At 32.3% G+C, this 18147-nt stretch overlaps 2 protein-coding genes and 1 long non-coding RNA gene across 3 annotated transcripts in view; all 3 read right to left on the minus strand.

Moving 5' to 3' along the window:
* The window catches only part of Shab (Shaker cognate b), a 15126-nt gene extending 5595 nt beyond the window's left edge, over positions 1 to 9531 (minus strand). Inside the window, exon 1 of the mRNA XM_018537416.1 lies at positions 8316 to 9531. Coding sequence (XP_018392918.1) covers positions 8316 to 9389 — 1074 coding nt within the window. The 5' untranslated portion in view covers positions 9390 to 9531. The remainder of the gene's footprint in view (positions 1 to 8315) is intronic.
* A 25-nt stretch (positions 9532 to 9556) lies between these two features.
* Positions 9557 to 13126, minus strand: LOC108771985 (uncharacterized). The gene is made up of 3 exons (XR_001940659.1): positions 12949 to 13126; positions 12274 to 12396; positions 9557 to 9631 (listed from the first exon to the last, which is right to left on the minus strand). It is a non-coding gene; the product is annotated as an uncharacterized LOC108771985 (long non-coding RNA).
* A 2264-nt stretch (positions 13127 to 15390) lies between these two features.
* Tcs3 (Probable tRNA N6-adenosine threonylcarbamoyltransferase Tcs3) lies at positions 15391 to 17868 on the minus strand. The gene is made up of 5 exons (XM_018537417.1): positions 17632 to 17868; positions 17206 to 17541; positions 16014 to 16455; positions 15732 to 15910; positions 15391 to 15662 (listed from the first exon to the last, which is right to left on the minus strand). Exons 2-5 carry the CDS (start codon positions 17318 to 17320, stop codon positions 15391 to 15393), a joined length of 1008 nt encoding a protein of 335 aa, XP_018392919.1. The 5' UTR covers positions 17321 to 17541; positions 17632 to 17868.
* Positions 17869 to 18147: the final 279 nt, after the last annotated feature.

Genomic DNA, 18147 nt, shown 5'->3' on the forward strand with positions numbered 1-18147 from the left:
AACAGTGGGGGAGCCCCCCCCCCCCCGCAGGGGGGCGGAAGCTACTGTTAAAAAGAATAGTCTAGACTATTGAATACGCATAGTATTAACTACTGATAATATGCAATAGTCCAGACTATTGAGTCTGAATATCTCAAAAATTATAAAAGCCCGAATGTCAAGGTCATCGGAGCTGGCAGATAAGGATACATCTATACAAAGTGACTCTTATCTCACCATTCTCCTCCAAAAGGACGCACGACTTTCATAATTATATTGTTGCATATGGGTTTCGACTTTCCACGCAAAACGACTTTCACTCCACCTCGCCTAAATTATTTATAATTTATCATTTGTAACTATATTTTTTACAGTCGACGATTTCGCTCTATATAGATATCCGGGTATCAAGATCTTGACATTCGAATACTTGGATAAAATATGTTCCGCGTTTATGTATAAATGTTTTAATTATATAAATGTCTTAATTATATGAATTTTTCGATTATATAAATTTGTTTTACTATAAGCATAAAAACATATATAAATAAATTATAAACAAATTCACGTATCTTTTTGTATAGGTCATGTAAGACATAGATGTGTACACACACACACACACACACACACACACACACGCGCGCGCGCGCGCGCGCGTCGCGCACGCACGTACGCATGCATGCACACAATATCGAATTGAATTCGCTGGCAGCGACTGTCAATAATGCTTAGGGAGCGGTGTCAAGAAAAAATCAACGTGATACCTGGTAATCGCATATAAAGCACTCCCATTATCATCGATAGCCGATTACATAACACGATGATCACTTATGCTTGGGATAAATACACAAACTATGGATTAGAAGCTAATAATACAGATAGAGAAAAAGAGATAGATTAGTATTATCTTGAGTAACTTCACCTAGAAGTAAAAATACAAATATATAAAATATAATAAATATTAAAAGTATTTTTATAATACATATATACATATGTGTGTGTGTACATATATCGCAGTTTTGCAATTTTTTGACATTTTAACACACTGAAAAAAATATATATTATATAAGTGTTAAAATGTCAAAAAAGACCCCGCACAAAATCATAGGATTTTGGCCCTCAATGAAATTGGCTGAAACTTTAATATGTCATAGTTCTTGACTCATTGATCAAAAGTGTCCATAGGCACAAAATCTAAAAATGACTAGGGGTGTAGTGAGAGTGGGGTTGGGAATGAGGGTGGTGAAAGTGGTTGGCATATTGTTATTTAACATCTCTTGATTTAATAATATTACAGAAACCTGATTTTAAGGCATTAATAAAATAAAACTTTAAATGGCTAGAACAAAAAAAACTAGTTATTTTCAGGCTTTGTGCCTATGAACACTTTTGATCAATGAGTCAAGAATTATGACATATTAAATTTTCAGCCAATTTCACCGAAGGCCAAAATTTTATAATTTTGTGCGGGGTTCTTTGCAAAACTATAGAGTGCCTATATATTTACACTAAAATACAGCGAACATATAAAATTATCCAGATATAAAAGTAAAATATATATATCAAAATAAAACACTAAGATGTTAATCAGCATGCTAAAATTAAATAAAACTAAATAAATTGATACAATTTTTTTATGGCTTACACTCGATCAATTCACGAAATTCGATTTTGCTGCATGGGGGGTCATATAAAAATTATTTTCTTAAGATAATCTTTTAAAAGCTTTATTATCTATCTTTCAAATAATATTTAGTCTAATAATTAAATAATGATATAATTAAAAAATTTTTCTCAAAATAAAACAGGCATAATCAGAAAATGTATCATCTTAATAACTGTAATGTAATTAAAATAAACTTGTTTTTAAATTCTTGTATAAACTTGTTTAAATTTGCGAATGATGATCTATTAGTTGATGATCTATTAGCAACTTTAAGTATATTATTCTTTTTATTGTGTTTTGCTTTATATATATTTTTAATAACTATAATAAACAATTATGTATTCTCATACATCATTATATATAATCATTTATTTATTTTTAAATGTTCACATATCATTGTAAATATTATATGTCATTGTGTTAATGATTAATATTATATTAGATTCTTGTTTGATAAATATACTACGTAATATTAAATTAAACAACACGTATATTAATAAAAATTTAACAAATATTACTATAAAAGCTTATAGAACACAAATGTATAATACTAAGTAATTCACAATTTTTGTTAGATTATCATTTATACGCAATAAAATTTATAAATATTTCAAAAAACTAGCGAAATCGATTACGACTTATTGATTGAGTGTCTCTTAGTATAATTTAAAATAAAATTGAATCAAGTTATGTGTTCTTTCTAATCTGTTCACCTATATGCGAACTACATTGAATCAATACTACAATATCGATTTAATAATACCTTTGCTAGTAAAGCTAATAAACTCCTGTAAAAATATTGCAAACCTAGATATATCGATTAATGCAAACAAAAGTCCGTCTAAAAATATTAATGTTAAATAAGAATTAAAATGTAGCAATTAATGAATTCGGCTCACGTTCAAATTGCTTCAATATTAAGGTCCGTATTCAGAACATGATTTTATTTATTGATAAAAGCGCGCTTTTATCTCTGAAATTCTATAGTATGCGTAACGTAAACGTATGGCATGTTAGAGCGCTATAACATCGTTGTAAGCGCGTTCTGAATACGGAGGTAAGTCTTTATGTATGCGTATTACGTGAAATTATTCGCTATTTGGATTCTTATAAATACGCGTGCAAAAAGCTGACACAAATGCGCGATAAATAAAAATAAGATTAATTAATAAAAAAAAAGAATTAATGATGAGTTTCCTTTTGACACGGATATAATGAAAGTTTTGTATGAGAGGGGAAACGTCGCGAATCATCTAATTTTAATATGCCTTGATAAGAAAATTACGTCATCATCCTTAAAGATAAAATGTAATAATTAAGAACCGGCTGCATCAACATGACTTAGAATTAGTTTAATTCTTCTTTCATACACTGCAATGTATTGTGTTAATAAATCATCATATTTATTTAATAACAATATATGTATAACAAATCTAATACATTCCATTTATATAATTTTTCCACTTTGTATTATAATTTTGATCGCTGCAGCGTCGCAAAGTGCGAGATCGCGCTTAACATCGAGCCGGGAAGACCAAGCGAAAGATCGGGGCCCCCAGAAGGTTGCATTGGAACGGATAAAGCTATATATTTTAATCCTCATTTTTTATTTTTTTGTATTATTTGAGCATCTGGAGTGCACGGCGAATTAGGCAAAAGGCGCACAATGCATCATTTTATCCTTCGGTGAACAACAAAGATGCATTATGCGCTTCTTACGTATTTCGGAACGCACCTTATCTGCATAATGTAAATCTATGGAATGTATGTTTTTTTAATTGTGTGTTACATTTTAATTGATACTACCTGACGGGATTTAGAATTGACCAATGAAAACAATTACATTGAGTAGCTACTTAGCTAGACTGTATTTATAGGGCAATATAGGGACTCTAGTTGACGATTTTTGCCAAGCTCTTATTTTTATGCGTTCGACATCGTGAATTTTACTACTTTTTATTTTACTATTTCAATTCGTTTTTTTGATAAATGTAGCGAATAGGGGACTCCCCTTCAATGACCTTTACCTTGCAGGAGAGTTCCCGATTCGATAAATTAGCCATTTTTTCTTTGTATCTTCCTTGCTTATTCGTCGTTAATAAGAAATATATTACCGCGTCCTATATTATCAGTCTTATCAGTCCTATGCAATTAGCCTTGATCTTCGCCACGCTCCTCTATCATAAGATTGAGCTAGCCGATCCTCGCGCAAGTAACGCGCGACGGTCTTAGCGTTTGGTAAGATAGTTTGACGCGTTTGGAGGAAAATAATTTCGATTATTAGAAATTTGTGAATTGACGTAATCTTGTGCGCGTCTGGCGCCCAATCTTCGTGCTTCGTCAATCACCGTCCATTTATAAGAGGGAGATGTCCGTAGACGGTTTCCCTCCGCGCTTTCCGCGGAGGTTCTTCAGTTTTGATTTGGGTATCGCGCGAACTCGCACGCGTCTTAAAAAGATACACCGTGACAATGTAAACAACACAATTATAAATATTAATAAAAATAGAAACATAAATGCATACGCACACATACATACACATAACACATACACACACGCACGGTTATATAAAGAAAGAGAGGGTAATTTATTTTAATCTATTAGATTATCCGAAAAGTTCTGAGAATATTTTAGGAACTAAAACAAAAATTTATTGACACTGTTCTACCAACAATTAAGAGAATATTGGAGTGACCAATAATTATCGACGCAAAATTAGGAGGTGGAATAGACTATATACTAAAATAAAAAAGAATTCAAGTAAGTTTTTAACCTTTTTTCGATTTTAGTATAAAGATTTAATATAAAGTATTTTTACTACACAGCACCTGTTAATTTTATTATAACTCTCTGTAAAAAAATTTTGTATTCCGTTCAGTCAATTCGAAAGATTTTTTGTACATCTGTAATGTAGATAATTTGGCATTCCAGTATTTCCATCTATTGCTTGAAAAAGCAAAGTACCCTTTATAAAATAAACTCTTAAACAATAGCCTCGGCCCACGTACTGCTCATCCAAATTCGACAGATAACAAACATTTTCAGAACTTTTCAAAGGATCCAATAATTAGATAATTTTTAGAGAAAAAATTGATTTAAAAAAAATGTTTCGAATGAAAGTTGTACACCGAAAAAATTATAAGTAAATAAATTATGTATATACTTGTAAATCCTCTTAACATATATTCTTGATGAATAAGAATAATTTCTTTTTTTATTTTTAAAATTTTTTTTTAATTAATTGTAAGAATACAGTCTAACTTCATGATAAAATGGACAAGCAACCTCCTCGCGAATGTTCATATCAAATATATAGTTTGTATATTTCGTACACTTCTTTCGCACGTACTGTTTTTTTGCATTTGTCGACTAAAGAATGAACAAAAGGAATCTGTATTTTAAATAGCATAGTACAGTTTTTATAATAATAAAATGCAATGTTTTCCCAATTTATTTATATGTTATTCACATTGCAATGTAGTTTTACTTACTATAATTTTGTTTTTTTTCCTGTTAATTTTTTAAAACACTTTTGTTAATAATTTCTCCAAAAATTATCTGTTTATATTAAAGTCATCTTCTCTTTGATATAGATATGCGTGAATTTGCATGTGCGTGTACGTATGTATAGGAGAGACTTGGGACTAGTTGTTATCAGACAATTTTTTATCAGAATTTTTTCCAGACTAACGTAACATTAAGTCAATAAATACCTATATATTAATTCAAATACATCTTTAACCAGTCAATTTTTTTCTAATAAGTATCAATGCTTTTGAACATTGAAAATTAAAATTTTCCATATCAATAGTACCTAAACTATAATAATTTATTCCACTAGAACAAGTTGTAACTAAGCTGAAACAATTGTTATTTTTACAATATTATTTTAAACATATAAACGTACAAATGAAACAAATTCAAGATTATGATACAAACAAACTGAAAATACTTCACATAAAATATTAGTTTCAGGATACAAAACTAATAAAACTTATAAAAATATATTAATATAGAATTTTTCTTGAATCGCTTATTAAATATCTATCTAAATTATTAATTTATCAATTTCAGACACAGACTAAATTATTACACTGTAATAACCTTTCTCGATCGAGGTATAACAATTAATCCCAACTCACTATTTTTAATTTGAGACAATACGGATCGAAAACTATAATATACATATCTCTCTCAATTAAAAAAAATGTTTTTTATTGTAACTAAATATACATTTCAAAAATATACAAAAGTATAATAACGTCTACAGCTTATGTATTCAATAAAACAAACAATTCATAGAATAAAATATTTTTTAACAGTAAAAAAACCACAAAACAAACATGATGTCTTCTACAGTTCAATTATATGCTTTAAATTAATTGTACATAAAATAATAATATAATATAGATTACTGTTTGTCAAACTAGGGCCTTGGTTTTTTATTCTTGCACTACCTGAACTTATCGTACCGTGTGCATCAATTCAGGTAGTGCAGGAGTAAAGAACAGACGAGGGAAGCTCAGTTTTTGCTTCCAAATATGTCCCTCTTCAATTTTAATGAAACTTGATGAATTTGTAGAAAGGACGGAATATCCGACATATATTTTTTTATCGGCAACCAAACATGTTTAAAAAATGAAATTCGTCCTCGAAGATCGGCTAAATTTTCATTTCTCGGCTATAATGTTTGAATGATACATTATGTAAAGAAAATATATAGTTATTTTAAAAAATATATGCAGATAAAATGGATTTTGCATGTATTTGCGCGGACTATACCGCCAAGTCTATACACTCATCGATCGCGATCACTTAGGGATTGTCGCACGGGGATTGCCTAGTAAGCGCGCGCTAAGCATGATAACTTCTTTGATATCAATATGTTTGCGCGCAAATTAGCAGCAAACTAAATCAAATTTTGGTTACAAAACCGTAGCCATCTGCGTCCGTATTTGGCTATGGATTTGGCGACAATATATGCTGACATAATCTGACAGCAGATTGCGAGTAGAGCCTGCTGACAGAAGTTGACGACAAATTGGCAGCAGAAATCGCGCAAGATTTATTATTTTCATACACAGCTCCGTCACGAGAAGGACTTGTTTCTTGTAAGAATAGTTTTCCAATTTTGTATATTTTGTATATATTTACGAAATTACACTATTATACTTCGTTCAAAAGTTACAGCCGAAAAACAAAAATACGGGCTGATTTCTTCCTTAAATTTCATTAAAATCAGAGGAGAATAGCTGGAATCCTTTCTTTGTAAGTGAAACAGTAGAATAACATAAATACATACATATAAATAAACAATAAATTTACCATTTAAAACATTAAAAAGATATTGTATAAACATAAATTTTATATTATATAATTTATAATAATATATCACACAATACATTTATCTATAACGATAATTTGATACAGCGAATTAATTTTTTAATCTGATTATTGTCAAATAATCGAAATCGTCAATGCAATCAGTCCAAATATTGAAAAATAACATTATGAAAAACATAACTAATTTGATTATTTTTTCAATGTTTCTTAAATAAAGATAGAATACATTTAATGGAATTCAGTTAGAAAATAAATCAGATAGTACCACAGTACGAAAATACAACAATACAAAAATACATTTCTTACATCAAAGAATGTTCCAAAATTGACTGCCAGCACTGAAAATCTATAGTGTACGTAACATAAATACAATTGTAGATTTTTAACGTTGACAGTAAACTTGGAACACAGCCAAAATAGTGACTTTCTATTAAAGATAAACATTTAAATAGCTACTAATTAAATTTGAAATTACTGATATTTTTAATGTATTTTTAATCGCCACTTGTTTACATTACAAAAATATTTAGATAATGATATTTTTAGTGATTTGATTAATGATGTCTAATAATTTAAACTAATCGATGTCGCGAATTCCGTGTCTTTGTTCTGACGATTCAATCTAAGATTTAAATTCAAAATTTTTTTCTCATGATAAATCGTGATTTATGAAATGTTTTATAAAAATTGGATCATCAAAATGGATATTAAAAGTTTTCCAATATACTCTAATAATTTGACTGTTAAAAATAACATTAATTTTTTCTTAAAATACTTCCTAACATAATTATCTTAAAAATTAATTAGCACTTAAATCGTAAAATTAATTCCTTTTTAAATTATAGTTGAAACAAAAATTTTTGTAGTTATATAAAAAAACAATATTAATTATTTATACGATTAAATATTAATAATTTATACAACATTACATCACATTTGTGTGGTTACATAAGTATACCCTACTGAGAATGAGAAAATAAATAAAATTAACATCAAGTTGAAACTAGTAAATGTATAATAAAATAATGTGAGATGAAATCAAACGCATCACAAGAAGAACAACAATAAGAGTCAAAAAATAGAAAGAAAAGAATATAAATACCTGCGATTATGCTTCAAGAATTATAAAAGATAAAATAACTGATGACTCATATATATGAATATAGTAGCATGAACTACTGCTTCCGTTTTAACTAATAATAAGACATCCTGACTAAATGCATACACGATAGAGCAGGTGACGATGCGCGACGTTTCTCATGTGCATTGTCTTCTGTCGCATAATCATACACGCGCAAATCGGTTTTCAAGCCACAATCCGACTCACCCGTGCCGCAATAGAGGTGGTTGGTTTCTCCAAAAGATCCCACAACCATTTCTGATATTGAGCGCACTTTCCCTCACCGAATTCTTCTTCTTCGCGTTGTCGAAGTGACTCTGCCTCCTTGCGCATTTCCTCGTGTACGTGCTCCTTACGTTGATGATACTTGTGTTGACAACAACTTTCAAGATAAAGCTCATCAACACCCCAATATGCGAGATCATCACTAAACGCTAACACGCACATCTCATCTACTAGATGGAGCTTGCCAGTACGATAGAAATTAAGAATTGAACTGAATGATTTAGGATGTCGATCGAAAAAATACTCATTGTCGATTAGAGAATAATCGTCGCAGAGTTCAGTTATTGCCTCATGAGTATTGCAGTCTCTTAGTCGACCTAGGCGCGTATGTGGCAACCGCTCGAGAGTACGCCAGAGTACCTCGTGCTTCACGCCACCAACATTAATTGAAACGCGTCGATTTAAAGCCTTCGAACGCATTATCATGAATGGCTCCGGTGGTAGGGATGTCATCGACTTCGAAAAGGCACGCTGCTGTTGCATCTGCAGCGGCAGGGGCGGTGGCGAAGGCGGTGGTGGCGGCGGTGGCGGCGGTGGTGGGGGCGGCGGCGGAGGCGGTAAAGACTGCAGATTTATTGGCGCTACAGTACTGATTAGACCTACAGATGACACGAATGGAGCGTAACGAACTTCCTTATTCATGTTGCTACCGCTTCCTCCTCCTCCTGCTGCTTTTCCACCCATTGCTGCAAATCCTCCCGCAGTTCCTTCAGTACTGATTCCACCGAATCCTATCTCACTACCTAACCCAGTCCCCGTTCCTCCTATCGATGCATTGAATCCAAGATCTCCTCCACTAATGCAGTCGATGTTTCCGCGACCGCCTGCACCAAACTGCTGCAACATCGACATACCACCACCTTCGAACACGTAGTCCTGGTCGGTACCAGTGAAGGGCACTGTACACGATGGAAATGTCGGACCGGTAACCACGGCACTATCATTACGTTCCCTGTCCATCAGTGTATTGTCCACCTCAAGTCTTTCGTTCAGCATCGGACACACGAAGTGACGACAAGTTCAAGTTGTTGACCACCAACGCGATTGCAAAGTAGTTATCTTTCACAGTGTTAACATCAATGTTCTTGTTTGTTTATCTGATATTGGATGAATGACTTCTATCTTGTGTTCTTCTTCATCCTCCTTCTCTTTGTCCACAGTGTTTCTTTTCAACTTCATTCGTAAATCCGTTCGATTCCTTTCATTGATCCGGTCGATCGATTCAGCAATGTCATTATCTGAAAAAAAAAAAATCATCGAGGCGCACATATTATTATGTTGTACATACATGAACAATAAATATTTGGTATAAGAGAATCAACTTCAATATCACCTCAAAAATCATCTCACATATATTGTTAAAATCCTGACCCTGAATGATCTACAGAAGGTTTTAATCGTTGCTCGTTATTTTGTCAAAAAGTTATTAACAAAAGAATTATTTGACTATATAAAGATAAGCTTGACTCGCTTACTACATTTTATGTGGAAAGTTGGAAACTCATGTGGAATTTCACTTTGCATTGTATGGTGTATGCGTGGATATATATATATATATATAATATATGTATGTACATTTATATATATATATGTATATATGAGTTTCCCTTTCCCTCTATCAGATAGCTCCTCTACCAAAAAAAATAGACACAGATTCAGATGTCGTTACATAGAAGCATCAAGCTCGATCATTTGTGCAGAAACTTATTGCGCACAATTCTGAATTTCTTGATTTCGGCTTCTCAATATAAAATGATAAATTAAGAGAAATATTATGTTCTATTTGTACTATTTATCTACCTATACATATAATACCGAAAATTTATATTTATTTAAATTATATAATATAAATTACAAGATTCCTCTATTAGTGGTATGTACACTGGATCCAATGCACTTCAATAAAATTAGTGAACATGTCACTGCACATGCTCTGAGGCTAGCTATCAAACATACGTTCATATAGCTATTAAAAAAAGCCATATCAAGGCACAATAAAATCGTTAATTTGCTTAAAAAGTGACTTGTTATGATTAAACATAATGATGGAGCCGACAATCGAATTCGACAGAGGCCGTAACTGTTATAACCAAAATACAAAAAATTGTAGCATAACAATTATATTTCTCTTAAAATGATTCTGCTTATAAATAACCATTATAAATGATTAAAATTATTTTTAGTTGCGAATAAGAGATTTGTGTCGGTCGCCGTTGAATTCGGACGTGTTTACTATTCGCTCTGCTCGGCTCTCCTTCTTTCTATCCGATTTTCTGGCAATCTTATACATCTGGTGTACATACGTACACTGTATACACTATTTCATGCTATCGTGTTTAATCCTGCTGCCAGTTGACTTCCATTTTCAAATTTATTTTGAATGTTACACTGGCTCTATACCGTCTTTTTGAGACCGAAACAAAATCCCACTTCGTGCATAAAATTTGCACTACACTTGTGTTCAGCAGATTCAATAGTTTTACAACTGTTTTATGATTCTTTGCTGAGATAGGACTATTCCTTTAGATCTAAAAGTATAATCCAATCAGCGAGATGAATCATAAAACGGTTGCAAAACTGTTGAGTCTCCTGAACGCAGCCAATATGTCTATTTAGATTATATTGCTTATATATGTTTCACAACCGACATGTTGAGCTCAGGTAGCAGTCTTAAAATATGATAGAAAAAATGACCGTTCAGTAAACACGTTGCGTATCGGGCACTAATAACAGTGCATTCAGCAGCTTTTCAATGAACCGTTGTGCAACTGTTGCGCTTGCTGAACGTAACCATTGGCTGCGTTCAGCAGACTCAACAGTTTTGCAACCGTTTTATGATTAGTCTCTCTGATTGAATTATACTTTTAGATCTAAAGGAATAGTCCTATCTCAACAAAGAATCATAAAACAGTTGTAAAACTGTTGAGTCTGTTGAACGCGACCAGTAGCCACGGAAACATGTTACACTTGAATGAATTCGCCTACCACCAGCCAAGGAAACACGCTACACTGTCTGAGTGTTGCACTGGTGGGCGATAGTGCAGCCAAAAAAAAACGCTATGAATCTTAATTTTATAAACATTTTAGATTTTGCATCGCGATATCTCCGTTCATAGAGCACGTAGAAAAAGAAAATAAAAGCACTTTCATTACACAACCTGAGCGGTGGCTATCGATTGAGCATACGTATAGAACTTGATCGGTCCAACCATTATTGAGGTCCAATGTCCAATACTCTCGCAACTTGCCGACTCGCGTAAAAGGGGCACAGTGCGTTTCACGCTGCGCGTTCACTCGGCGCGAGACACTACCTTCTTCTTCTTATGCCCATTTCCACCAATGCAGATTAATTTTAATCTTGGTTCAATTTGCTCTTCATCTTTTTCTAATTCAAAAAATTAGAAAAAGATTAACAGTAAGTTAAACCGAGATTAAAGTTAATCTGCATTGGTGGAAACAGGCATTAATAGTTAATGGCTCCTGCTCGGGCTCCTACCTAGAGTAAGCGGTAGCAATACGGCCAGATCATGTCTTGTTGGAATACAAAAGGTGATACAATTCCCGCGAAAATAACGTAGTCCGATATCGAACACCGAGCGCCTGTGTCTACGTTGTCACGCTGCAATAACGCGCATCAGGACGAATGAACGAGTCGCGAAACAATCATCAGGGAGAAGCTATGTACAGTCAAAGTCGGCAACACTATCAAAAATATTTAATTGACAAGCGATCCGAAACGCGTGCGCCGCAGTCAAGTGGTTCTTCAGAACTGCAAGACACTATACCGTATCTCTTGATACAAAAATAGACAAAAGAGAGATGTATGCAAAGCAAGTAGCATTGAAAGCATTGATCTCCATATGTATGTATATCTACTCACCTTTCTCTTCCTTCAGCTTCAAATATGACCGCCGTTTGGTCGAAGAAACGCGTCATCGTGCATTATACTAGAATATCGTATTCACGGGGTGTTTCGTCACGCGGCCCTGACAAGGTCACACATCTGCGATAATAACAAAATGATAAATAGGGATAAATGATAGTAATAACAACAAAGATGTCTATAACAATAATAATAATAATAACGATGACGTGAATAATGATAGAAATGACAATAATGAAATAATGACAGTAACGACGTGACAACGATAATGACGACAACAATGACTGATGACGACATGAATGGCAATAATGGCGATAACGATGGCGAGAGCAATGACAATAACGAAACAATGACGACGACAACAATTAATAATGACGGCAATACCAGTGATGACGATATTGACAATGATGACGATAATGATAACAACGATAATGACGATGATAGCACTAGTACTATCTACCACTTTTTCCACCGGGCGCTGCAATCGACACCTTATGTGCTTATCGATTAAGCTATGGCACAATTGCGCGCGTTAGGGTACAAATGCGAGGGTGCATGACATTTTTACTTTTCCGGATAGATCGTATTAGGATTCGGATACTTGAATAACGGAGAACATTTAACAAAAGAACGAAGAAAATATATTTAAAAAAAACAGGAGAAACGACCAACCTTTGGTTATCCGACAGAAATGATCACTTCGTCGTTACTGATACATCACACAGCTCTATCAGTCAAGTGACAAAAGAGAAGAAGCTGTGAAACAAGCCGAAAAGCTTCTAAATTATTCAACCACCGTACTTTTACTACTATCTATTGCCGTTGATTGCTTTTGAGTGGAGGTGATGGTACAGTCTCTGCCACTATACTGTTCGTTGATGCCGATAGAGGCTTGGACGCAAGCCAGTAGTGCGCGGGTGCGCCTGCCTCGACGATTATCCCGAGTTAAGCGGGAAGCACAGACTCTAGTACAACGCATAAAGCCTAAAACACATGAAATGCAATAACAGTGCATAAACATAACATAAGACCGCTGGACCAATGAGTATTTTATGTTAATTAATATGGCAACTTTATGCTGGCTTATTGGTCCAACAGTTTTATGTTATGCTCGTGCTCTATTATGCATCTCATGTGCGATAGGCTTAACACGTAACGCATAAGAAAATGAACCAATCAAAGTCCTTCGTTTCCTTCCTTTCCATAAAATGAAAAACTTCGATTGGTTGAATTTCTTATGTCTCACGCGTTATGCAAGAGGGTGCTCCCCACTTTACTCTGCCCTACTGAAAAAAATCACATCACGAAGTTACATAACGAAATCATGTAATTAAAACAAGTAAATTACATAATAGATTGTTCCAAATTATTACTTTATTTTTTCAAATCACGCAATTTGAAAAATTATGTTATTGGAAATAATATCATCTGTTATGTGATTTTATAGTTAACGAATTTTAAAGAATTAAATAATAGGAATAAAGAGAAAAAAACATATCATTATGTGATTTTTTTAAATTACGTGATTTAAAAAAAAATCACGTACTGATTTCGCTTGTATAGCGTTCCATGAAAAACAATTAATCAAGTTCAATTAATGTATCCATTTCTATTTCTCCCCTATTCAAATATCTTTTTTGACTCAACCACTTTGTAAAGTGATATTCTCCCATTTGCCAATTCTTAGGATCAAATCAATAAAACGTACGTACGTCAAGAAAACGTTTCGTATATACAGTTAATAAACCGATCAATACAATATCTCAATAGTGTCAGTATTAAAACGATCGAAAGGAAACTCTCTCTCTTGGAAGACACATAACTAGCCACATAACTAGATAATTATTATGTGCAAGTCACATTACTGCACATCATAAGACATATTTTAGAAGATTATGTATACGGAAATACGCGAATAATTTACAGCAATAAATTCTTAGCAACTACTTACATGTATTACTAATCATTTGCAAATAATATTGAACGAACATGTACATACAACCGATATATATTACATATTCTTTAAAAAACCTATTAATATAAATGTTGAAATAAAATAATTAAAATAATTAAAATTAATATGGGGATAAATTCAATAAAAACCAGAACTTATTGTATATGCTATATGAAAATCAACAACTTAGAATTCTGTAAAATCAAAGCTATTTTTGTTTTTTACTTTTTTGAAGATTTTCTCTTGAATGTTTAATAAAATTTTGAATCAAACATTGATTAAAATCTGACACAAGAAATGTATGTATATGTGGAGATTATTTTCATGTTTACTCTAATAAATTATATGTAAATATTTTAATAGTTTCTTATTATAAAAAAACAAAAATTGCAAATTAAAAAAAAATTCTTCCAACCAGCAATCCGGCAGGAAAACAAGCACCGTGTGCGCCGACTTAAAGTCCTGTATCCACGGTGCTAGAATACAGTCCAAGTTCTTGGATCTAGAAATGTGTAGTTAATCAACGTGTAATCAATTTTTATGGAAAAACAGCAAATTAATTGAATATGCATTCCTCAGTTCGAGAACAGTTGGACAGAGTTCTAGTACCATGAACATAGGGCTTAAAAATATGTATTCCCTTCGTTAAGTTAAGCCCATTCTACAATCGCGTAAACGTAGTTGTAAGCGGTTGTAGTTGTAAGAATTGACAGTTGAACATTTTTTCGTATTTTACTGTGATTGATTAATTCGTACAACTACACTTACGCAATTGTAGAATGGGCTTTAGAGACATGTTAAGGTTAGATCTAAGGATTAGGGGTATCTATCAATTTTCTTAAACTTCAAAATAAAAAATCGACTATATCTTAGAATAATATTGCTGGTGAAAAATTAAAATATGCAGCAGTTATATTAAATAGTTCTTGCATTGTATACATATTCTAAATATAATCTGTTTCATTTTAAAATAATTTCGTTACTTTTATTGGAATTTAAAATAAAACATTCTGGCATAAAGTAAATTGTGAATTAAATTCTAAACATATTTTATAACATTGAATCAATATATTATTATATCGTGATAATGGGGAAGTTTAAATTATTGAAATATATTATATTTTAAATACCTCAACAAAAAAATTTCCTTAAAAATAGTTTTATTTTCTCCAGGAGACATGTACATCATCTGTTCGATATCTTTGAATGCAAGTAGTTTGTGTCCAAGGAATACCACCCTTGCTTTTGTATTGAAGCAGACCAGCAACTGCGATCATAACACCGTTGTCTATGCAGAACCGTTCATCTGTCGCATAAAGAGTTGCATTCCTTTCCTTACACATGATAGACATCATTTGCTGCAATCTTTCATTGCATCCCACACCACCCACGATCAATATCTCATTTGATCCAACATGTGCCATTGCACGCTCTACAATATTACTCAATATAAAAAAAAACAAAAAAGGATAAAAGAAAAAAATGATCTACTTCAAGTTACCTGTAACTTCGATGAGCATGGCAAATACAGTCTCTTGCAAAGAGAAACATAAATCTTCAGGAGTAAATGCTTTTGTATCAAGCCATTCAGAAAGATGTTCCTCCATGTAACTTAAAATACCAGAAAATGATATGTCCATCCCTTTCACGACGTATGGTAGCAGTACCAGTTTCTCACCTCTTTTGACATAAAATTTATTTGATTCCAGTATAAATTTAAGCATAAATTTAAAATTAATATTTATATTGAGACCAAATAGTGATCATATAAAAATTTACTTGCTTTTTTGCTAACTGCTCTATATTATATCCAGGGGAAGGATTATTTGAGAGCTTTAAAAGTCTTGCAAATCTGTCCAGACAATTTCCAACTGCTATATCAATTGTCTCACCAAAGATACGATATCTTTGTTGAGAATATGCAATAACTTGAGTATTTCCACCAGAAACATACAAAACAGTGGGATTTTCAGTACCAGCAATTAAACGTCCCATCTCAATATGGCCAATGCAATGATTAACTGCGATTATAGGTTTATTGTACAATTGAGCAACAGTCCTAGCCACTACAGCAGTAATCGTCAATGGTGCTCCCATTCCTGGTCCTTTTGTATAACAAATTATATCTACATCCTTCAGATTAATTTTTGCATCATGTAAGGCTTCTTGTAAAACTTGTAATATATATTTTCTATGATGTTCAGCTGTTTCTCGAGGTAGAAAACCTAATGTGAAAACATATCTAGATTGCATATCAATATAATTTATACATTGTAAGCATTTAGAACTTTCGTGAATATATTATAAAATATATCTATTAAAAAAAGTTTAAGAAATAATTAATAAATTAATTTTATTTAAAAAATACCTAAATAATCTATATCTTATAAAACAGACGATTTCTATTTTTATTACTCTCTTTTTACAATACAGTATTAAATTAAGTTCTAATTGATAGCATTTTTAATAAATGAATAATAAAAATTAGGCAAAAAAATAAATAACATATATCATATATAAAATATAAATTCAACTATATTAAAAAAGGATAGCTGAGTTAAACACTTCACTGTTTATAAAATCAAAATATTGTACAATTTAACTTTATTTAAATATGTAAATCTCTCTTCACCTTTTCTTCTAATTATAAAAGTATAATTGGAATTAGTTTGTAATATGAACATGTAATGGTACAAATTAAATAGAAAGCAAAAATAATATTAATGCAAGAAGTAACTGTTGCATTAATATTGAAATATAAATCCAAAAACAATATAATAAAATGCCAATGTGAGCCAATTTTATGTATATAAAAAATACACACTAATAAACTTGTGCCGGCTCATAGTGGCATTTTATTATATTGTTTTTTAATTTATTTATATGAGCCTAATGATTATCTATGTTTTAATGAATATAAAATATTTAAAATATATTTGAGAGCATTTACATAAAATATTACTTTAAGATTTTACCTTCTCCTGGTGGAGTAACATAGGTATGTCGTACGTTCGATAATATGTGTTGATCGCGAATTATTCCTACACCCAATTTATTCGCACTACCTTCGAATCCAATCGCTATGACCATCTTTTACAATCTTTCACAAACTTTCCATTTTATAAACTAAATATCAACGACAAAATCGTTTACGACCAGTGAGCTCTGTCTGAGACGAATTCGATGATTCGAGCGTTTTTCGTGTGCACATGTATTCACATGTGTTGAAAAATCATCCGTATACTGTCGCAAGTACGTCCATTTTTGATTTAGATACTACGTCACTACGTGGTTGCATCCACTTTCTGACCCTGTCGATAAAATCATAATTACCGTAAGATATCCAGTATGGCGACCAACGCTGAAGATAAAAATGGATAAAGATATCTGTAATTTCATACTTTTTCCCAGAGAGAAGCCTGAGAGCGGCCATGCCCGGGATTTAGCTGTTACTTTATTTTGAAATACCACTTATGTCCACAAAACGTAAACATTGAACTATGTAGACAATGTCCAAGATCGTGTCGGTAATGTCCAAGATTTTTGGTTCGAATCTTCCCTATGTCCATGGCCGGTATTCAGTCGGTTCTATTTTCGGTTCGGTTTATTTCAAGACTGTCTTAAGTAATGTCTTAAGATGCTAAAGCGGCCCTCTGATTGGTTCGTAACTTCTCAAGACTGAACTTAAGACGGTCTTGAATTTAAGAACTGACTATGAATACCGGCCCATGATTTAAAAAAAAATGCCTCTGAGATAGAAAAATTGAAACTAAAAGGGTCAAGTGACCAGTAGTGGGGATATTCAAATCTATACGCGCATAACAATATGAATATAACCAGTTATAATAGTAAGTTCCTGAGCGATGTGTTAACTAATGTTAATAACATTATTTAAGTTTGCATTATTTAAGATAGAG

This window comes from Cyphomyrmex costatus, unplaced genomic scaffold (genome assembly GCF_001594065.2).
Source record: "Cyphomyrmex costatus isolate MS0001 unplaced genomic scaffold, Ccosl1.0 scaffold1719, whole genome shotgun sequence".
Classification (NCBI taxonomy): Eukaryota; Metazoa; Arthropoda; class Insecta; order Hymenoptera; family Formicidae; genus Cyphomyrmex; species Cyphomyrmex costatus.